The 18,274-nt window shown below is 42.7% G+C and overlaps 1 protein-coding gene and 1 pseudogene across 1 annotated transcript; both read left to right on the plus strand.

The window, feature by feature from the left end:
- Positions 1–1,137: 1,137 nt before the first annotated feature.
- On the plus strand, positions 1,138–1,615 carry LOC109940867 (uncharacterized; annotated as a pseudogene).
- A 5,175-nt stretch (positions 1,616–6,790) lies between these two features.
- On the plus strand, positions 6,791–13,566 carry LOC103632088 (protein EARLY FLOWERING 5). The gene is given in 11 exon segments (XM_035960852.1): positions 6,791–7,070; positions 7,936–8,029; positions 8,927–9,012; positions 10,754–10,803; positions 10,890–10,956; positions 11,042–11,123; positions 11,264–11,628; positions 11,765–12,047; positions 12,050–12,079; positions 12,398–12,588; positions 12,674–13,566. Coding segments are annotated over 11 exon segments (1,737 nt in total). The 5' UTR covers positions 6,791–6,806; the 3' UTR covers positions 12,899–13,566.
- The last annotated feature ends 4,708 nt before the right edge of the window (positions 13,567–18,274 follow it).

Genomic DNA, 18,274 nt, shown 5'->3' on the forward strand with positions numbered 1-18,274 from the left:
AAACAAAGAGATCAAATCCTCTCCCAAGTCCGGAATCACTCCAACCAAATTAGTGACTAGAGAGAGAGAGACATTTGTGTTCATTTGAGCTCTTGCGCTTGGATTGCTTTTCTTCTTCATTCTTTCTTGATTCCAACTCAATTGTAACCAAGGCAAGAGACACCAATTGTGTGGTGGTCCTTGTGTGGACTTAGTGTCCCGTTTGATTGAGAAGAGAAGCTCACTCGGTCTAAGTGACCGTTTGAGAGAGGGAAAGGGTTGAAAGAGACCCGGTCTTCGTGACCACCTCAACGGGGAGTAGGTTTGCAAGAACCGAACCTCGGTAAAACAAATCACCGTGTCATCCATCTTATTTGCTTGTGATTTTTTTTCGTCCTCTCTTTCAGACTCGAATTTAATTCTAACGCTAACCCCGGCTTGTAGTTGTGCTTAAAGTTTGTAAATTTCATATTCGCCCTATTCACCCCCCTTTTGGCGACTTTCAGATGATAAGAATAAAAAATGAAGTAAGAGTTGATGAAAAATTGGTATTTTATCATTCTCATTTTTATCTCTCTATTATATCGCCATGTGTTTATTACTTATTAGATCATCTATGTCTATAATTTATAGATCCAATATAAACTAGCGAATACAACAAATGATTAGGTACCGTTTGGTTCAGAGGAATTTGGCAAAACAGGTCGTTGTAAGTTGCCGCTCTACGAAATACACCGCCTCTCGGTGAACTTGTAAAAATGGGTCGTTTAATCGAGCGTGTTCGTCAAAACAGGTCACGAGTAGATTGGGGTGTACTGGCAGGTGGGGTCGCGATGCGTCATGCCTACTATGCCCTTACGACCTTGTGACGCCGTCTCCATTTCAAACTCTGCCTCTCCTCTCCGTTCGGTCTTTACTTTCTCCGCGACGGCCGTCGGAGGCGAACTGGGTTGCGCGACGACGGTGACGACGACCAACACTCCCCTCTGCAGGTGATCTTCCCCCTTCCCTTTGTTAACTGACCCTTGCCCTTTCCCCACCATTTTTTACGCTTAGGCATGCTTGTGCCCCCTGTAGTTTAGGTTTTAGGGTTAGGGTTTACTGTTTACGGTTTTAGGTTGTACTGTTTATTTGCAGTTGTGAATGATGGATGCAGGGATGTCAAAGAGCACTGAAATCGCAGATAAAGCAATCATCTTGATGCAGGATCATGCCAAGCATATTCTTCGTATTTGCAATGAGAAGCTACCCTTCAGTAAGGGGTTGACTGCATTTGAGGTTAAAGAACTTCGCGAAGCACTTGAATTCGCCGCCGAAGGATTGGACCATGACTCCCTTTTTTGCCAAGAGGAATTGGATACAACTATTAAGGAGGAACAATTGGAGCATGACGAGAAGGTGGCTTTAGAGAGGATTGAAAGCCCACTACCTTCTCCTGATTCAGACTGCTTCCTATCCCTTGAAGAGCACATTGAGAAGTTTTGGGGTGTTGATTACAACTCAGACCAGATGCCTAGCTACTCTGACTAGGTTAAGGGTTTATGGTGTACTCAAATTCTGGATGTGTGGATGTAATCCTATTTTAGATGTGTATGTGAACTTGAATTCTGGATGTGTGGTTGTAATGGTGAACTGAATGTATTGTGTCTGGTGTAATGGTATGTTCGGATGTCTATGTGAACTGACATTCTTGGTTTAATTGTCAACTGTACCTTGCACATTCAGTTATAGCCAGCCTCACATACATGGAATCAGATGCCATGTAGATGTGCATTGCATTCTTTTGTAAGTGAACAGACCATCTGAACATTAGGCTGGTTGTACATGTGCAGTGAATTTTGTGTGTGGCCTAGCATAACAGAGCATTGCTGCTTGCTTGGTCGCTCCAGATGGTCTATTCAGACAATAGTTACAGAATCTGTTATGCTGAAACCGAGCAACAGATGTTATGTTTTCACAGATTCACTAAAACCGAGCAACGACACATCTAAAAACATAACAATAAACAGACTCAATAACAGAATTCACTGCACATAACAGATTCTGTGTGAAACAATAGATTCACTGAAAACAACCACTCCAATTGCCAATAGACAGATTCAGTGGCCAATAGACAGACTGAAACCGAGCATTCACTGAAAACAATAGATTCAGTTGACAATAGACAGATTCAGTTGCCAATAGACAGACTGAAACTGAGCATATCGTGAAACAATAGATTCAGTTCACAGACTGAAACAATAGATGCCATCCTGATAGCATACAGTGAAAATAGGTTACAGCAAATAAACACATGACAATAGACATATTCAGTTCACAGATTCTGGGTTTAATGAGGATAACATACAACTGATAGCATACAATAGATAGCATACAACTGATAGCATACAACAGATAGTTTCTAATAGAGTGTCATACAGATAGTTCACAACAGATGCCATCCTGATAGGATTACATATCAGGTACCCATGCCTTCCTTTTTTGTGTTAGTTTCTTTTTAAGCATTCTAGGACCAGTGCCATGCCCACCAGGATGCCATGATGATGGAGTAGTTGGAAGACTTGGCGCTACACTGGATGGTCCTAGTAATAAAAGAGGTCTTCCATCTTTTCCTGGTCCACCTTCTCCACTTGGCACACCACCTTGTGTTTCTAAAACAGTGGATGGTCCACCTTCTCCACTTGACGCTGCACCTTGTGTTTCTAAAACAGTGGATGGTCCAACATCTTGAGAGCACCTAGAGGGGGGGTGAATAGGTGATCCTATAAAAATCAAACACTAATAGCCACAAAACTTAGTTATAAGTGTTAGTGTAGTCAAGTGGCTAATAAACGTTCTCGTGCGAACAAAGCAATCACAATAAGCAGCACACGAGACACGTGATTTTTATTCCGTGGTTCGGCCAAGTAGCACTTTCCTACTTCCACGTTGTGGCGTCCCAATGGACGAGGGTTGCACTCAACCCCTTTCAAGTGATCCAATGATCAACTTGAATACCACAGCTTTCTTCCTTAGTCTTTCTCCCATTTGTGAGGAATCTCCACAACTTGGAGCCTCTCGCCCTTACAATGATGATCACAAAAGAAGCACGGAAGTAAGGGAGGGGAGAGCAACACACACAAGACTCAAATCCACAGCACAACCACGCACACAAGTCACAACTTGAGCTCAAAGTACAACACACGGAGTTCGCAACTCAAATGAAGCTCAAATTGCTAACACAGAGAATCAAATGTGTGGGAGAGGAGTCTAGATGCTTTAGAATACTCAGATAATGCTTGGGTGACTCCTCCATGCGCCTAGGGGTCCCTTTTATAGCCCCAAGGCAGCTAGGAACCGTTGAAAACAATCTTGGAAGGCTAATCTTGCCTTCTGTCGTGTGGTGCACCGGACAGTCCGGTGCACCACCGGACAGTCACTGTAGTTGTCCGGTGCGCAATTGCTTTCCAAAACAGGCGCAGTCGACCGTTGGCTCACCGGACAGTCCGATGCACCACCGGACTGTCCGGTAAATTATAGCCGTACGCCGCTGATCTTTTCTCGAGAGCGACCTTTTCACCGGAGACCAGCCTGGCGCACCGGACACTGTCCGGTGCACCACCGGACAGTCCGGTGTGCCAGACTGAGCTGAGTTTTGGCTGCTCCGAGCCAAGTCTTTTTGGTTTCTTTTCTTCTTCTTTTCTCACTGTTTCTAGCACTTAGATAACTTCATTAGTATTCAAAAACCAATGTACTAAGTCTAGAAACATAGCTTGTTACATGATTTGCACTTCTTGTTTGTTTGGCACATAACAACTCACTCACTGTGTGTTGGACACTTAATCACCAAAACATTATAGAAATGGCCCAAGGGCACATTCCCTTTCGCATCTCCACTTGGCACACTTGAAGATTGGATGCCACTAACTGACACAAGTACAAGGCCACTACAAAATATAATTGTAATTAGTAATTATATGACGACATTTGAAGCAAAGGAGTTGTAAGTGAAATGTACCTATCATATATAGACTTCGGAGACTGATTGTCGGTCTGTGAAGGTTCATTTGCACCCGCATACTTGCGGCTCCTCTGTTTCCTATTTCTTTTTTTGGTACCGTTTAGTGGGCACTTATAACTTGTTTGTCTGTGACCAAGCTCTCCACATTTTTTGCATCGTATAAGACCTCTTTTCATTTGCCTACCACCTTCTTTAGTGGTTGTCTTAGGTCTACTCCCACCTTCCAGACAACCTTTGATTCGTAATTTCCTTTGCCTACTAACACCTCGTTTTGCTAAAGGTCCTTTGACAACTGAGTCCATATCAACTTGAGGCCACTGTGAACGATCCCTTATAGGATAGATGACTCTACAATATGCTTCTCTGAACTTTTGTACTGAATAAAAATCATGCACATAGTTTTCGATCCTTTCACTTTGAAAACTAGTGATGACAACTATGGCATGGTCATAAGGCTTCCCAGTATGCTGCCACTCCAGACATGAGCACTCCTGCGCTCTTAGATCAACAATATGTCTTTCTTGTTTGGGGCTATTATCAAAAACTTCAGCATGACCATTTCCAGCATTTACAACTTTTAAATGACCAAGTCCTCTAGATCTTATATGCAATTGATGTACTATAGCAGGCAAGATAGTTCCACAAAGTTTGCCACCAATTCTCCTCCTTTTCTCCCAAAGACTATAATAAGCTCTCTAATCTTGTCTGCTAGTTGAACTACTGGCAGGTCTTTGTGGTCTTTAACCCAGTTGTTGAAACACTCTGCTAAATTATTGTTGATGTAGTCGCATTTTATGTCTGGGTCAAAAGTACTCATCATCCACTTGAACTTGTGATCTCTATTTAGCCAGGTAATCACTTCAGGGTCAGAATGCAAAATGGGCCCAATATGTCTATCAAATTCAGCTTGTCTATATGCTCTCGCGGTAGGATACATTCCTCTGTAACTATTTCCATGGAATCTTTTGATGAAATTTTGCATCAGATGTCTGAAACATTCTCTCTTATCAACTTGTGGGAAAACTAGTTCCACAACAGTCATCAAACCCTTGCCGACATCAGTACAAATAGCTAGTTTCTCCATATTCCCTATGGTCCCTTCGAAGCTGTGTCATAAACCAAACCCAATTATCCTTGCTCTCATAATCCATGAACCCAAACGCGACCGGGTACATCCAATTGTGTCCATCTAACGCTGTTGTAGTTGCTAGGTGACCATTCCATCTACCATTGAGTGTAGTTGAATCCACTCTAAGGTAAGGCCTACACGCAGCACAAAACCCTTCTATACAAGGCTCAAGTGCACAGAAAAATCTATGGAAGTAGACCTTTTCATCTACAACTTGGGTGTCTATCTCCACCACACTATGAGGGGATTTTATCAAAATTTCTTCCTTCCACCTATACAACATACTGAAACTATCGTCCCAATTGCCATACATCTCTTTTAGAGCTTCTTGCATTCCTTTCCATGTCACATCATAACTGACCCTACAATTGTAAGTGTCTTCTAACCTCTTTTGCAAAGACTTAGCACCAAGTGAAGGCTCATTTCTTAGTAAAGGCAAGGCCTTCTGTGCTACCCATGCTTGATTGACATTCTCATAACTAATCCGGCTGCTTGAAGCACATTTATGCTCATTCACTAGGACGGTAACCTATAAAACAAAATAAAGATGTAAGTAACACCAACATTTGTGAACAAAATTATGGGAATGAGCAAACAAAAGAAAGGTTAGTACCATAACACTAGAATCCGGTCTTGTAGAACCATTCAGTTTCCAAAGGCATGTGCAATCATTCCCTTTGCAGTACACTCTATATCTATTTCTATCTGACTTTGTTATGCCAAGCTCAAACTCCTCATTTATAGCATATTGCCTCACAGCTAGCCTAAACTCTTTCATCGATGGATAGAGGGTACCCAACTTCAGATCAGGGTGATCAACATCGTGCAATATATTGACTATTTCTGCATTTTCATCATCAACTGGCATGACAGCATCTAGATCACTTGGATCAAAACTATTACTTTCCGATGAAAAAAGAGATGCAAAGTTACTTGATTCCGGGTGGGTTCGATTCATCTCCTCATCCTCATCTCCAAGTCCCAAGAACGCATACATTTCATCCTCATCACAGATTCTAAACATATCACCTGTCTCCCCATTATCCTTATTTTCAGCATTCTTAATAATAAAGCTACTCCAGTCAATAAATATGGTGTCATCATCATTACCATCCATGATGCGAGCACGAAATTGTCACCACCTATGTCTAGTGTTAGCACAGATTATTACACATAATGATAAAACATATTTTGAATATATGGCGCTGCCGCGGCGGCGATAGAACTTGCAAGCCTTACGGCCATGATTGAGCACCGCGACGCCGCGACAGAGGGGTGGGCAAAAGTTACCTGCAAAGGGGAGTGGCAGACGTCGTCACAGTTCTCCTCCAATGGCTTGCATGAACCCAGTCACAGCCGGCCGCCGCACGTCCGCCTGGGTACGTAAAGGTTACAGATGGTAGGGGATAGGGCAGCGGACAGGGAAAGAGGGAAGGAGGAAGATCACCTGTAGAGGAGTGGGGGTAGTCGTCGCCGTCGCCGGCCAGTTCGGCTCCGACGGCCGCCGCGAACACATAGAGGACAGAACGGCGGCCGCGGACATAGAGACACCTCCAGAGAAGACAGAGGAGGAAGAGTCTGAAATGGAGACGACGTCATGAGACCGTAAAGGCATAGTAGGCACGACGCATCGTGGCCCCACCTGCCAGTACACCTCAATCTACTCGTAACCTATTTTGACGAACGCCGCTCGATTAAATGACCCATTTTTACGAGTTCACCGAGAGGCGGTGTATTTCGCAGAGCGCCTGTTTTGCCAAATTCCTCGTTTGGTTCCACGCCGGACGCATCCTCCCACGCTCGGGCCGGGCGCGTGAACCCCTCGCCGCCGTCGCAGTCCCGTTGCCGGAGGGCGAGAGGGACGAGAAAGAAGAGGGCAAGATGAAGACGACCAAGGGGGGCAAGGCGATGAACCCCACAGACGCGTTCCGCAAGGAGCAGCGGAAGAAGGAGCTCAAGCGGGCGAGTACCTCTCCAACCCTAGGGTTTCGTCGCTCCCCGCGACGCCTGTCGGTTCTGTCCTGGGGTTACATTCGCTTCTTAGTCACGATGATGACGCTGGGGGCTTCACTCCTAGGCTTTGTTCTGGTGGATTACGGTTATCCGGGGCGGGAGTGGAGATTGGTTCGTCTGATTATGGCGATCTCAACGAAATTTGTCTGCTTTATTGTCTATTACCGTGGACTCAAGCATCACACAGTAATTCGATATGGGAAATGTCATATCCCATCAAACCATGTTGAATCGAAGATCTTAAATGCGGTACAAGCACCAGATAAATAACCATAGCTAGTGACTAGAGCTAGTATTTTGACAGCTTGACTGGAATTGTGTGGTGTTCTGACATTGAATTTTTATTTAGCATTGTTGTCAGTTTATTTTAGAAGGATTTGGGGCTATCTTATAGGAGAAGTTCCTTGATTTTATTTATAGGGTCTATTAGTGACTGCTAGATTTGGTTCATCCTTGGGGTTAGGTAAATGTCATACTCAACAATATTTATCATGAAAATGCAAACCATGTGCCTGTGTAGAAACTTTTGCTATGGTATGCCCTCCAAACGGCGTCAGTATTTGCTCCAAGGATGTTGTGCCTAGAATACAGCAGGGTGGTTGGAGTTCTATAAGTTTTGTCTTATGAAAAATAAAAAGTTTTGAGGCATATTTTCTGTTGGTAGAATGTGTATCTATGTGTACAAGTAGCAAAGTCATGTTGGTTGACACTTGGCACTAGAGGATCAAACTAGTTTAGCATAGCGAGCAAGCTTTGTTGTATGCTTTTTTAGATTCAGTCTGCTCAACTTTGTCACCTATCTTGTATCTTCCAGAACAAAAAGGAAAGGAAGAAAGTGCGGGATGTTGGCATTTTGAAAAAGGATCCGGAGGCTATATGGGAGCAGATTGAGAAATTGGAGAAGATGAGTAAGTAAACTAGCTGCATTGGGAAAAACGAATCAGAAAGTGATGAAGTGATCTTTGTAAGAAGTTTATAGTCACTTTCATAAACCTTAAGTTCTATATACAATTATGCATATATCAAGAGATCATGTTACTTACTTGTTCTGCTTTAGTTATGACAACATAGTTCATTTGATCTGTAGCCATAGCATTATTTGCACATTGTTCGTCAACATTTGCTAAACACTCATACACTATTGTTTTTCCCCTAACTTAGTTTGAATGCAAATTTTAGTTGATTTGACTCTTGCAGTTGGCTAATTATCTCTCTGGTCTGGTCTTTCTAGTATGACCCTATTGTTGAAACAACTGTATGTCTCAGGCATCTTAAAATATCAGTGTATTAGCATGGGATTACCAAATATGTATGTACTGACCTCATGAAGCATTATATTTTGCAGCACTTTGCCTCTTTGAATTGCTAGCTACTTTGGCCCTGTTTTCAACATGGTATTTCATTTCACTTTCTAATTTCCCATGAGCTTTGTTTGTAGGGGCCTTGATAGTCTTGATCGCCATCAGTCTTATGATCAATCCTCATTTTAGCACAGGAAATCTAATGGTTCATTCTTGAACATTCTAATCAGTAGCTCAGTACGACTATAGGGCTGAGCTACAACAATTTATATTATGTTGATTATTAGGTCAGATTTTTTGTTTGGAATTCATCATGAGTACTTCATTTTTGAATAATAACTCCATGCCTCTTGTAGTTGAGCTAGTAAATTTGCAATGTTGTTGATTTTATTTTATATTTTCAAACATCTGCGTGCATGTGGGGACTGTGGAAGTGTAGCACTGATGATTACTTTTGGCTGTTCGAGGGCTTGTCAAACTTGATTTTTTTTTCTGTTGGTGCAGAGGCTGATGGTGCTCTGGACAAGGCTAGGAAGCATAAGAAAAGACAGCTTGAGGATACATACAATCTTATTGTTAAGAAACGTAAGGTATTTTGATTTCAGGAATCCAGACTTGCATTTTTTTAAATATTTTATGTTTTTTCAACCTATCCTACTCATAACAATGTAATAATTTGTAAACTGTTCCCTTTTCATAAATGTTTCATTCGCTTGGACATGTTTTTGGGCAGTGCCATGGCAATTTGCTGTGCAATGTAATGTTGGTGTTCTATTTTAAATCCCCCCCCCCCCCCCCCCCCCCGAATACGCAGGAGAGCTGCATATCATTATATTAAAGGAGAAGAAAGTAGGTGAGGGGCAAAAGCCCACTCAGAACAGACAACCGAGGCACCCACACGCACCCCCCAACACAACACGCCCAGAACACTCTCGCCCGCCTAAGAACAAAATAAAACAACTCAGACAGGATCTCCTCCCCCTCAACCTGGACAATGCTGTTGAAGCCCTTTTTCTCGCCTTTGCGAATTAAGGACATGGCTTCCCTCCACCAGTCAACAAAACAAGTATCACTTCTCTTGGGGACTACAACCGAAAAACCAATAGGGGAGAGAATAGAGTGCCAAAATTGCCTTGCAAACATACAGGCACACAGCTGGAGATGATATGCTGCACGGTTTCCTCTTCTTGATCACAAAGCACGCAACACTCCGGGAAGTCAAGCCCTCTTTTTTTCAGCATGTCTGCAGTCCAGCACTTGTTATTGATAGCTAGCCAAATAAAAAACTTGCATTTAGGGGGCGCCCAGCTCTTCCATACCATCTTCCAAGGCTCAAACACTACAACACCAATGTAGAAAAGCTCTGTAAGCCAACTTAGATGTAAACAGCCCAGAATTGGAGGACCTCCAAACATGTTTGTCAGCTCTATCTTGTAGCTGGAATTCTTCCAGAATCTCCCCCAGCTTCAAAAATTCCAGAATGCCAGCCAGCGACAGGTTCCCTTCGATATCTTGCACCCAGGCGAGAGAAGGAACGGCCTGCTGAACAGTTCTGCACTTTTTAATCATTTTGCTACCCCAGCAGCAATCAAAGGTGCAATCTCAGCAATAGAGCTGCCATGAATCCACCTGTCCTCCCAAAACAACGTTGTAGCTCCATTGCCAATATTGGTAGTCACTGCAGCCTGAAAGAGAGCTCTTGCTTGAGAGGAAATGTTGAGGTTTAAACCAGCCCAAGCTTTAGAAGGCTCCGTCTTCTGGAGCCACAACCATCTTAACTGTAGAGCCCAACTCATGGTGAGAAGATCAGGAACGCCCAGACCTCCAAGCTCAAAGGGTCTAACAATTTTATCCCAACCTATAAGGCAGCTACCCACTCTGACTTTTTGTGCCATACAATTTTCTATGTAAAAGTTTGCCATGATATAGGAAAGTGGTATCTTGAATGATTTTAGTAAAATACACTCTTTTGCTATGAACTATGATAAGGATTTTGTTCCACTTTATGCTTTCAATTATCTTGACCGAATGTTTTGATTCGACAACATTGGATGATTTGAAACTCGAAGGATTTTGATTATAAGTCTGAAGTTATTTGCCCCGAATCTGTTTTGCACTCATGGTGAAGCAATTGTCGACTAATTACACACTGTTGCATAATAAAAGTGAGTGATTTATTAACTGTTGGATTTGAGTTCGACACAAGTTATGCACTAAAGTCTATTTTGGAGTTCTATAATTTGTAGGAAACTTCTGTGTAGGCAACGTAGCCATAAATTTTGATTCTTATTCAGGCATAGAACTTCATAACTTAATCACGATCTTCTCCAGGAATATGAACAGAAAATGAAAGAGAAGGGTGAACAACCGATTATGTTCAGGTGAGGTTTACTGATATACTATGCTTTGATTCTATTAGATTGATATGTTACTGACCTTCTCAGCCAATATGTTTTTTTCCTCGTAGCCATCTTGCACCACCAAAGAGGCGGCCTACAGGAGATGAAGATGGTAGAGCTAATCCTAAGCCCGAGGTATGGTATGTTGTTTATAAGACGTAGAATTATTTGTAAAGGTTATTGCATATTTGAACAGATACTTCTCATGTTTATACTACAGGACTCTGTTTACTATCATCCAACCTTAAATCCATCTGGAGCACCGCCACCTGGAAAACCTCCGATGTACAAATCATCTATAGGTTCCTATATTCATCTCTCTTTTGCTTGTAAATATGTTATTCTTTTAAAAAGTTCAAGTTCACATAAATTATCTCTTTACAGTTACAGTTAGTAATCATCACTAGCTTTTTCTCAGTTTCATTTCTTGGTTGACATGCAGGGCCAAGGATCCCACCGCCTTCCTCATCCAGCACTGGGGCCTCATCTTCCATGTCAGAGTCTGAAGCAGGTCCAACGACCCTGCCACCCCCTCCACCACCACCGCCATTGCCAGACACCTCAGAGTCCATTGATCCACCTGCTCCTCCTTTCCCTTTGCCTCCACTCCCGCCACTGCCCCCACCACCACCTAAACCTAACAGTGACGCAGCATTGCCAGGCTTACCTCTGCCTCCTCCTGGTCCACCTCTGAGAGAATCTGTATCAGGTCATACAGTACTTCCGCCGCCACTGCCTCCATCACAGAGGTCTTCAAATCCACCACCAGCATCTAGTGCGAATGAAAGCAAAACAGATTCTGCTTGGGTATCTACTTTGGATCTCTTTTGCATATTTACTAGTGCTTCTAATCCATTTGTTAATGCATCAAACCCCTTTCCCTATTGTTCAAATGTTTGGATACTGGCCTTTGTGACTTTGTCTGATGTAACCTTGTTTGCAGCCCTTAGTTGTGTTGCCTCCACCACCCCCGCCACCTGGGTTGTCACCAAAATCATATGACATGGAGGCTGCTGGCACTTCAAAGGACACTCCTGGACTTAAAGAAGATACTGCAGCGAGAGTCTTACCACCACCGCCTCCACCTAGTTTGCCGCCTTTACCTCCAATGCAATCTGATATGCTATCTCCTGGAGTCATGAGATTACCACCACCTCCGCCACCACCAGATTCAAGGCCATCGCTTATGGCTCCTGGTGTTAGCAGGCCCCCTCCACCTCCTCCAGGATTCCCCCGTCTCAAATGCCAATACCACCATATGCATCCTGTTTGGTTCAGCTTTTTTTTTGACTAGCTTTTCCGAGAATCTAGCTGTGGGGAGAATCTGGCTGTGTAGAGAATCTGAGTATTATTAGGATTATGTGCGGAGGAAGATAAAGTTGTCCATGTGGCTCAGGATCTATACAGTGACAGATTACTACTATTGCGACGACTCAACCGATTATATGTTTATGTTGATTTTGAATGGTTTTTACCCAAACGAATTTTATAGAAGCTGGCTGAAAAGCTGAGTGTTTAGCAGTCCGCAGCAGCTTTTGGTGGTCAGAAGCTGCGAAAAACCGAAACAAACAGGGACATGGTGTCCTCCCTGGTCCGCCACCGATGCTTAGGCCTCCATTTTTGCTAGGACCCTCTATGCAACTAGATGAGCTTGCTGCCTTTGCCCCAAGGCCTCAGTTACCTCAGCAGCCATCATATGTAAAGTCGGCTGCCCCAACAGTTGTTAAGAGACCATTAGCACAGCACACTCCTGAGCTGACGGCTATGGTATGCCAGCTGCCTTCATGTTTTTGCCTGTTTTTTTCCCACATATCTGTAGTAGGATTGCTCATTCTGCCTTGAATCATTACAGGTTCCTGCATCAGTTCGTGTCAAGAGAGAATCTGCGCTCCCCAAACCAAAACCAAAGGTGCAGCAGCAGCAGCAGCTATCAACAGCATCCATTTCAAGGCCTTCAGTGACCCTCATAAGAAGTGATGCTCGGCCTTCTTCAGCGGCACCCAAGCCGCCAAGTATGGACGACTCCTACTTGGCATTCTTGGAAGATATGAAGGAACTAGGGGCACTTGATGGGTAACTCATAGAGTAACTGCCTGAGTGCACTTAACAGCTTAATTCATGGAAAACCTGGACATGGGACCTTTTTTTTTTGCAATGTGGTAAATGGATAGTCTCTGCTCAGTCAACCGGAGCTGCCGCGGAGAAAGAAAATCATGCAGTAGTTTAATTGAAAACCCGGGAAAACGATTGTAGTCTGGCTGGAGATGTCTGAACAAGCTGTACAAGCTCAAGCTGGGAGATATTTGTGGCCCAACTTGAATAGCTGGAGACCTTTTGCACACTTGAATAGCTGTACAAGCTGGAGACCTAAAGGCTCTTTGTGGCCCAACTGTACACGTTTGAGATATTTGGAACTTGAATAGCTGCTGGCTCTAGCGAAGGATATCTTACAGGTGCTCTTTATGATTCATGATTGCACTGGCTGATTTGCAGATAATACCATTACACCAGTCGTGGGGAGGACTACTGTTGTGCCTTAATTTTTGTATGGTGCATTTGCCTTGAAAACCATGACGGAGTTGCTGTCCTGGGACCCCATGTAAACTTGTGACATTCACAAATGTCGGTATTGGTTCTATAGACTATAGTCCGGCGACATTACTGGATACGAGCCACGGCTTCTATATAAAAGTTTCGTGCTTTCTGTGCTGAAATCTGAAATTAACAGTTTTTTATTTGGCCAGATGGGAATATCTGTTTGCAAACTGTGTAACGTATGATGCGATATGCCTGCAAAGTGGCCTCATCTGGCCATCTTTGTACGTGAGTCGCACTAACATATGATGAGTCTATGGCAGATTCATGTTTCAGGCCTCCACGTCTTCTGAAGGAATCGTCGAAGAATTTGTCAGTTCAAACATTATCGTCTTAACTGTGTGGGAATATCACAATCAACTAAACTCGGGCTGGCATGAATCTGGGCAGATTAGGCCATCGCTAACTTAACCTATAGTACATTATTACGATTCAATTCCTTATCAACAATCAAACAGCTTGGCTTTCAAGCACTCACATATTTTGTGCTGTAAATCTTGATATCCTTTTTATATATGATATTGGTTAAGCTTCAGAAAATTTGGCTAAGGCTAGAGCTAGAATTGCACCTTTTTCTGGACGGAGGTAACAACTTAGGGGGTGTTTTGTTTCTTGGGACTAATTTTCAGTCCCTTCATTTATTTTATTTTATTTCCTAAATTATCAAATATGGAAACGAAAACTCTATTTTAGTTTTCATATTTAATAATTTAGTGAATAAAATAGAATAAAATAAATGGACTAAAAATTAGTCTCTATAAACCAAACACTCCCTTATTTCCACGAGTATAGTCACAATGTCGCAATTTCCTGATATTGAAATGCTGCAACTGCAATGTAAAAAGGGGGAGCTCTGGTTGCATGATTTAGGGTGCAAATGGTAGTCATAGGCCCTGTTTATTTGAGATTATAATCTATGTAGATTATATAATCCAATGTAAATAAGCTAGTGAGAAAACAAAAAAACAACTTATCTGATAAGATTATATAATCTAGCACTTGAGATTATGATAATCCTATAAGCTCATCAAAAGGTGTTTATTTTAGCTTATTTTTTATGAAAGACTCACTACTCATGGCAAGTTGATTAAAATTACTTTCAATTGCCATCCACCTATCCGTAGACGTTCCCACCCACGAGACAAGTAAAACAGTCAAGAGTATTGTTGTATTTGTATGCATATGAATAATAAGCCAAGTCCAAATAATCTGAGCTAACAAACAGCAACACCTAGCTTGTTTAATTCAGAGTAAATAATCCAGATTATATAATCTAAATTATATAATCTATAAGTTGAAACGAACAAAGCCGGGTTGACATTGCTAAACAACAACACCAGCAGCAGAAGGCATCCGATCAGTTGACTTTTATATCGCGCCACAAGGACGATTTGAAGTTTGAACCGAGCATATCCAGACTGATCTTTTTCACTCACGTTCTGTACACCAGTTTGACTTTATCTAGACCACGAGCAACCGAAAAATATTCCTTGGTTCCCTAACCTTGTGCAAGGGAGCATGGAGATAGACAGAGCTCCTGCATTGCATGATTAAATTTTTCTAGGCACCTTCATATGAATTGAACCTAGACAAGTCAATCCATAACATATTTGTGTCGCAAAGTTGCTAGGTATTTTACAGCCACCGGGCGAAACGCTCATGGGATGGGACAGCAAGAGAGCTGTGCTGTAAGCAGTTTACAACTGCATTTCCAATTTGTGAGATATAGAAGTCGCTTATTTTTTAGTTTAGGACTTCTTTTGGGGTGGGTGGGGTGCAATTGTGCTTATACCACTCTTGGATCTTGCAATTGTGATTTTACTCCTTGTTTTTTAACTTTGTGATTTTACTCCTTGTTTTTCAACTTTGTGATTTTACCCCTCCATTTTAAAAACGAAGGTCTATCATACCTTTGCGCCGTTATGTGCAGTTGATAGTGCTAAATCCGATGCTAAAACACAAAAAAAATGTGATTTTATTCCTCGTTATATTATGTAATTGTGATTTTACCCCTACTTTTATCTTGTCATCTAAATGAAGGGTAAAATCAAAATAATTTGAATGCACATATTTGTCTTTTCACATCAGATTTAACACAGTCAACTGCACATAACATCACAAGTGTATGACTGAGCTTCGTTATCAAAATAGAGGGTAAAATCACAAAGTTGAAAAGTGGATGGTAAAATCATAATTGCAAGGCCAACGAAGGGTATAATCATAATTGTCCATTTTATTTTCTAAGAAAGGTATTTTATTGGAACTTTATGTTTGTCCAAAGCCCATAATATAACATTTCTTGGTATTTTATTATAAGTCTTCTCCAAGTCAATGAAAACTCGCCATATAATATTCTTTGCCATTTTGTCATAAGCCCACCATATAATATCTCTTGGTACTTTGTCTCCAAACCATCCACCTGCTCAACCACGCCAACAAGCTAGACTATTGGAGTACAACTAGACTATTGGAGTACGTTAGGAGTATTCATCGGGTACGTTGACAACATCAAGGCCTACCGCATCCTCAACCCTGCAACACATTGCGTGTGCATCATGCACGACATCGTGTTCGACGAAGAGCAAGGCTAGACATGGGGCAGGATGGTACATGATGGCTTGACTTCAACGACCAAAGACCTCATCATCGACTATGTCCACTTTGAGGAAGAAGTGAACTAGCAGATCTTCTTCACCGAGCTCGCCTACCCTAGCACTTAGTTTGGAACCAACTTCGATGAGTCCACCACCAACGCCGTCGACCACATCCCACTCCTGCAATGGTGCTCACACCTCCGGGGTCAGCACCAGAAATTTTGGTCCATGATGAGAAGTGTATGGTCAATGAGGACCACATTGAAGCCTACTATGATGATTCGATGAGCTCTATGCTTCCGCATAATGGAAAAAAATCCTTAGCGAGCAGTCCGTCCCTAGGCTAGTGCACCGTGACTATAAGAAAAGCTCCACCTCAAGCACGACAACAATGAACCTCATTCCTTCATTGAGGTAGAGGGAGATAAGGTCCGACGTGTCATGATGCAGCAGGAGATGCATGTCGTGGAGTGAAATTGGACATCGAAGCTGAATGATCTTCCTCTTGGCCATCATGCCATCACTCTTAAGTGGGTCTTCAAGCTCAAGAAGGATTAGTCTAGGGTGGTGATCAACCACAAGGCATGTCTAGTGGCGTGTGGGTTCATTCAATACGAGGGAGTTGATTTGATGACGCTTTGCACTAGTTGCACAAATGGAGTATGTCTGTGTCCTCCTTGGACTAGTAGCCTAGGAGGGCTAGTGCATCCATCACATGGATGTCAAAGTCTCCCTTCCTAAAAGGTGATTTGAATAGGAAGGTCTGCATCTACCAGTCGACATGATTTGTCATTCTTTTGGCAATGAGAACAAGGTTCTTCATCTACGTATACGCAAGGCCTTCTATAGCCTGTGGCAGGCACCACAAGCTTTGAACACCAAGCTAGAACCCATAAACAAATGGGGTTCCCGGTTCCAACAGAGAGCTCACGTGGTTGCTATCTGTCAATGGAACAAGGAAGGTTGTGCCCTGCTGGTGGTGTCTACGTTGATAATTTGGTGTTCATTGGCACCAAGGAAGAAGAGGTGAAGGTGTTCAAGGCTGAGATGAAGGTCGCTTTCTAGATGTGTGACCTAGGGTCACTGTCCTACCTAGGGATCGAGGTCCACCAGGACAGCTCTGCCATCTCGCTCTACCAGGCCGCCTATACCTAGCATATCGTCGAGCTAGGCGGGCTCATCAACTACAAGAGTCTACAACCTCATCCTACACTCTGATGGAGGATCACACTGACGATATTTACACGAGCAGGACCCCATTCTTCCTCAGCAAGTGCTTGATTAGCTGACAGTCGATCAAGCAACATGTGATGGCTCTGTCCGGTTGCGAGGCAAAATATATCGCCGTCACTTTTGCCTCTACTCAGATTCTTTGGCTGGCTCAACTACTAGGTAATCTCTTTGGTGGAGACGCTAAAGCGGTGGAGCTTAGGGTAGACAATAAGTTTGTCTTGACCTAGGTGTCACACGATACTTATGTAGGAGAATGATAGACTATGAGTCTTACACTTATGTGGGCAGTAATTGGCACATATAACAGCACATTATCGCTTACTTTTCTTTAGCACCTATATTAGCATCCTCGTTGACTTGAGCATTTCCCATGTACTTAAATGTTTCTTAAAAAAATAAACAAACCTCCCTTGACGCCCTAAATTAATAAAAGAGCACAGGATGCATGCAGTATCCAAAGTAACCACCACCTTTTGTTCCTTCAATTAATCCAGCAATCTACAACGCGACGACTTCAAGCTATCTTTTTTTCTCTCCCAAGGTCAACTAGTGCAGCTGAGCTGGATCAGCAGATCAACCACCCGTGTGAGTGTTCTGGACGCCCCAGTAATCCGCTGGTCCAAATCAGGGCATGGAGTGCGGCGACCTGAAGAAACTGACAGGTTTAGGGTAAGCACATTATTTGTATACACTTGCATGCACAGCACGAAACTTCCGCAAACGGCAATACTCACGTCTTTTGTGTCGCACATTGGCGAGTTAAAAATCCTTCGGATCCGGCGTTTAAGATGTGGAGAACAGTGAGGGCTGGTTCGCTTTGAATGCATTGATGCTTAATATTGATCTCAATCCATATGTATCGAGATGTAACTCAACACAGGGTTGAGATCAATACTAAAGTAACCAAACAAAGCCTGACGCCTAGTTTAGTATTTATTGAGCTCAATCCATATATACTAAGATGGATTAGGGATGTAACTTAAACTAATTTATATCTCAATCTATACGTGGATCGGGACCAATACTAAAGT

The sequence above is a fragment of the Zea mays genome, chromosome 7 (assembly GCF_902167145.1).
Source record: "Zea mays cultivar B73 chromosome 7, Zm-B73-REFERENCE-NAM-5.0, whole genome shotgun sequence".
NCBI classification, from domain to species: Eukaryota; Viridiplantae; Streptophyta; class Magnoliopsida; order Poales; family Poaceae; genus Zea; species Zea mays.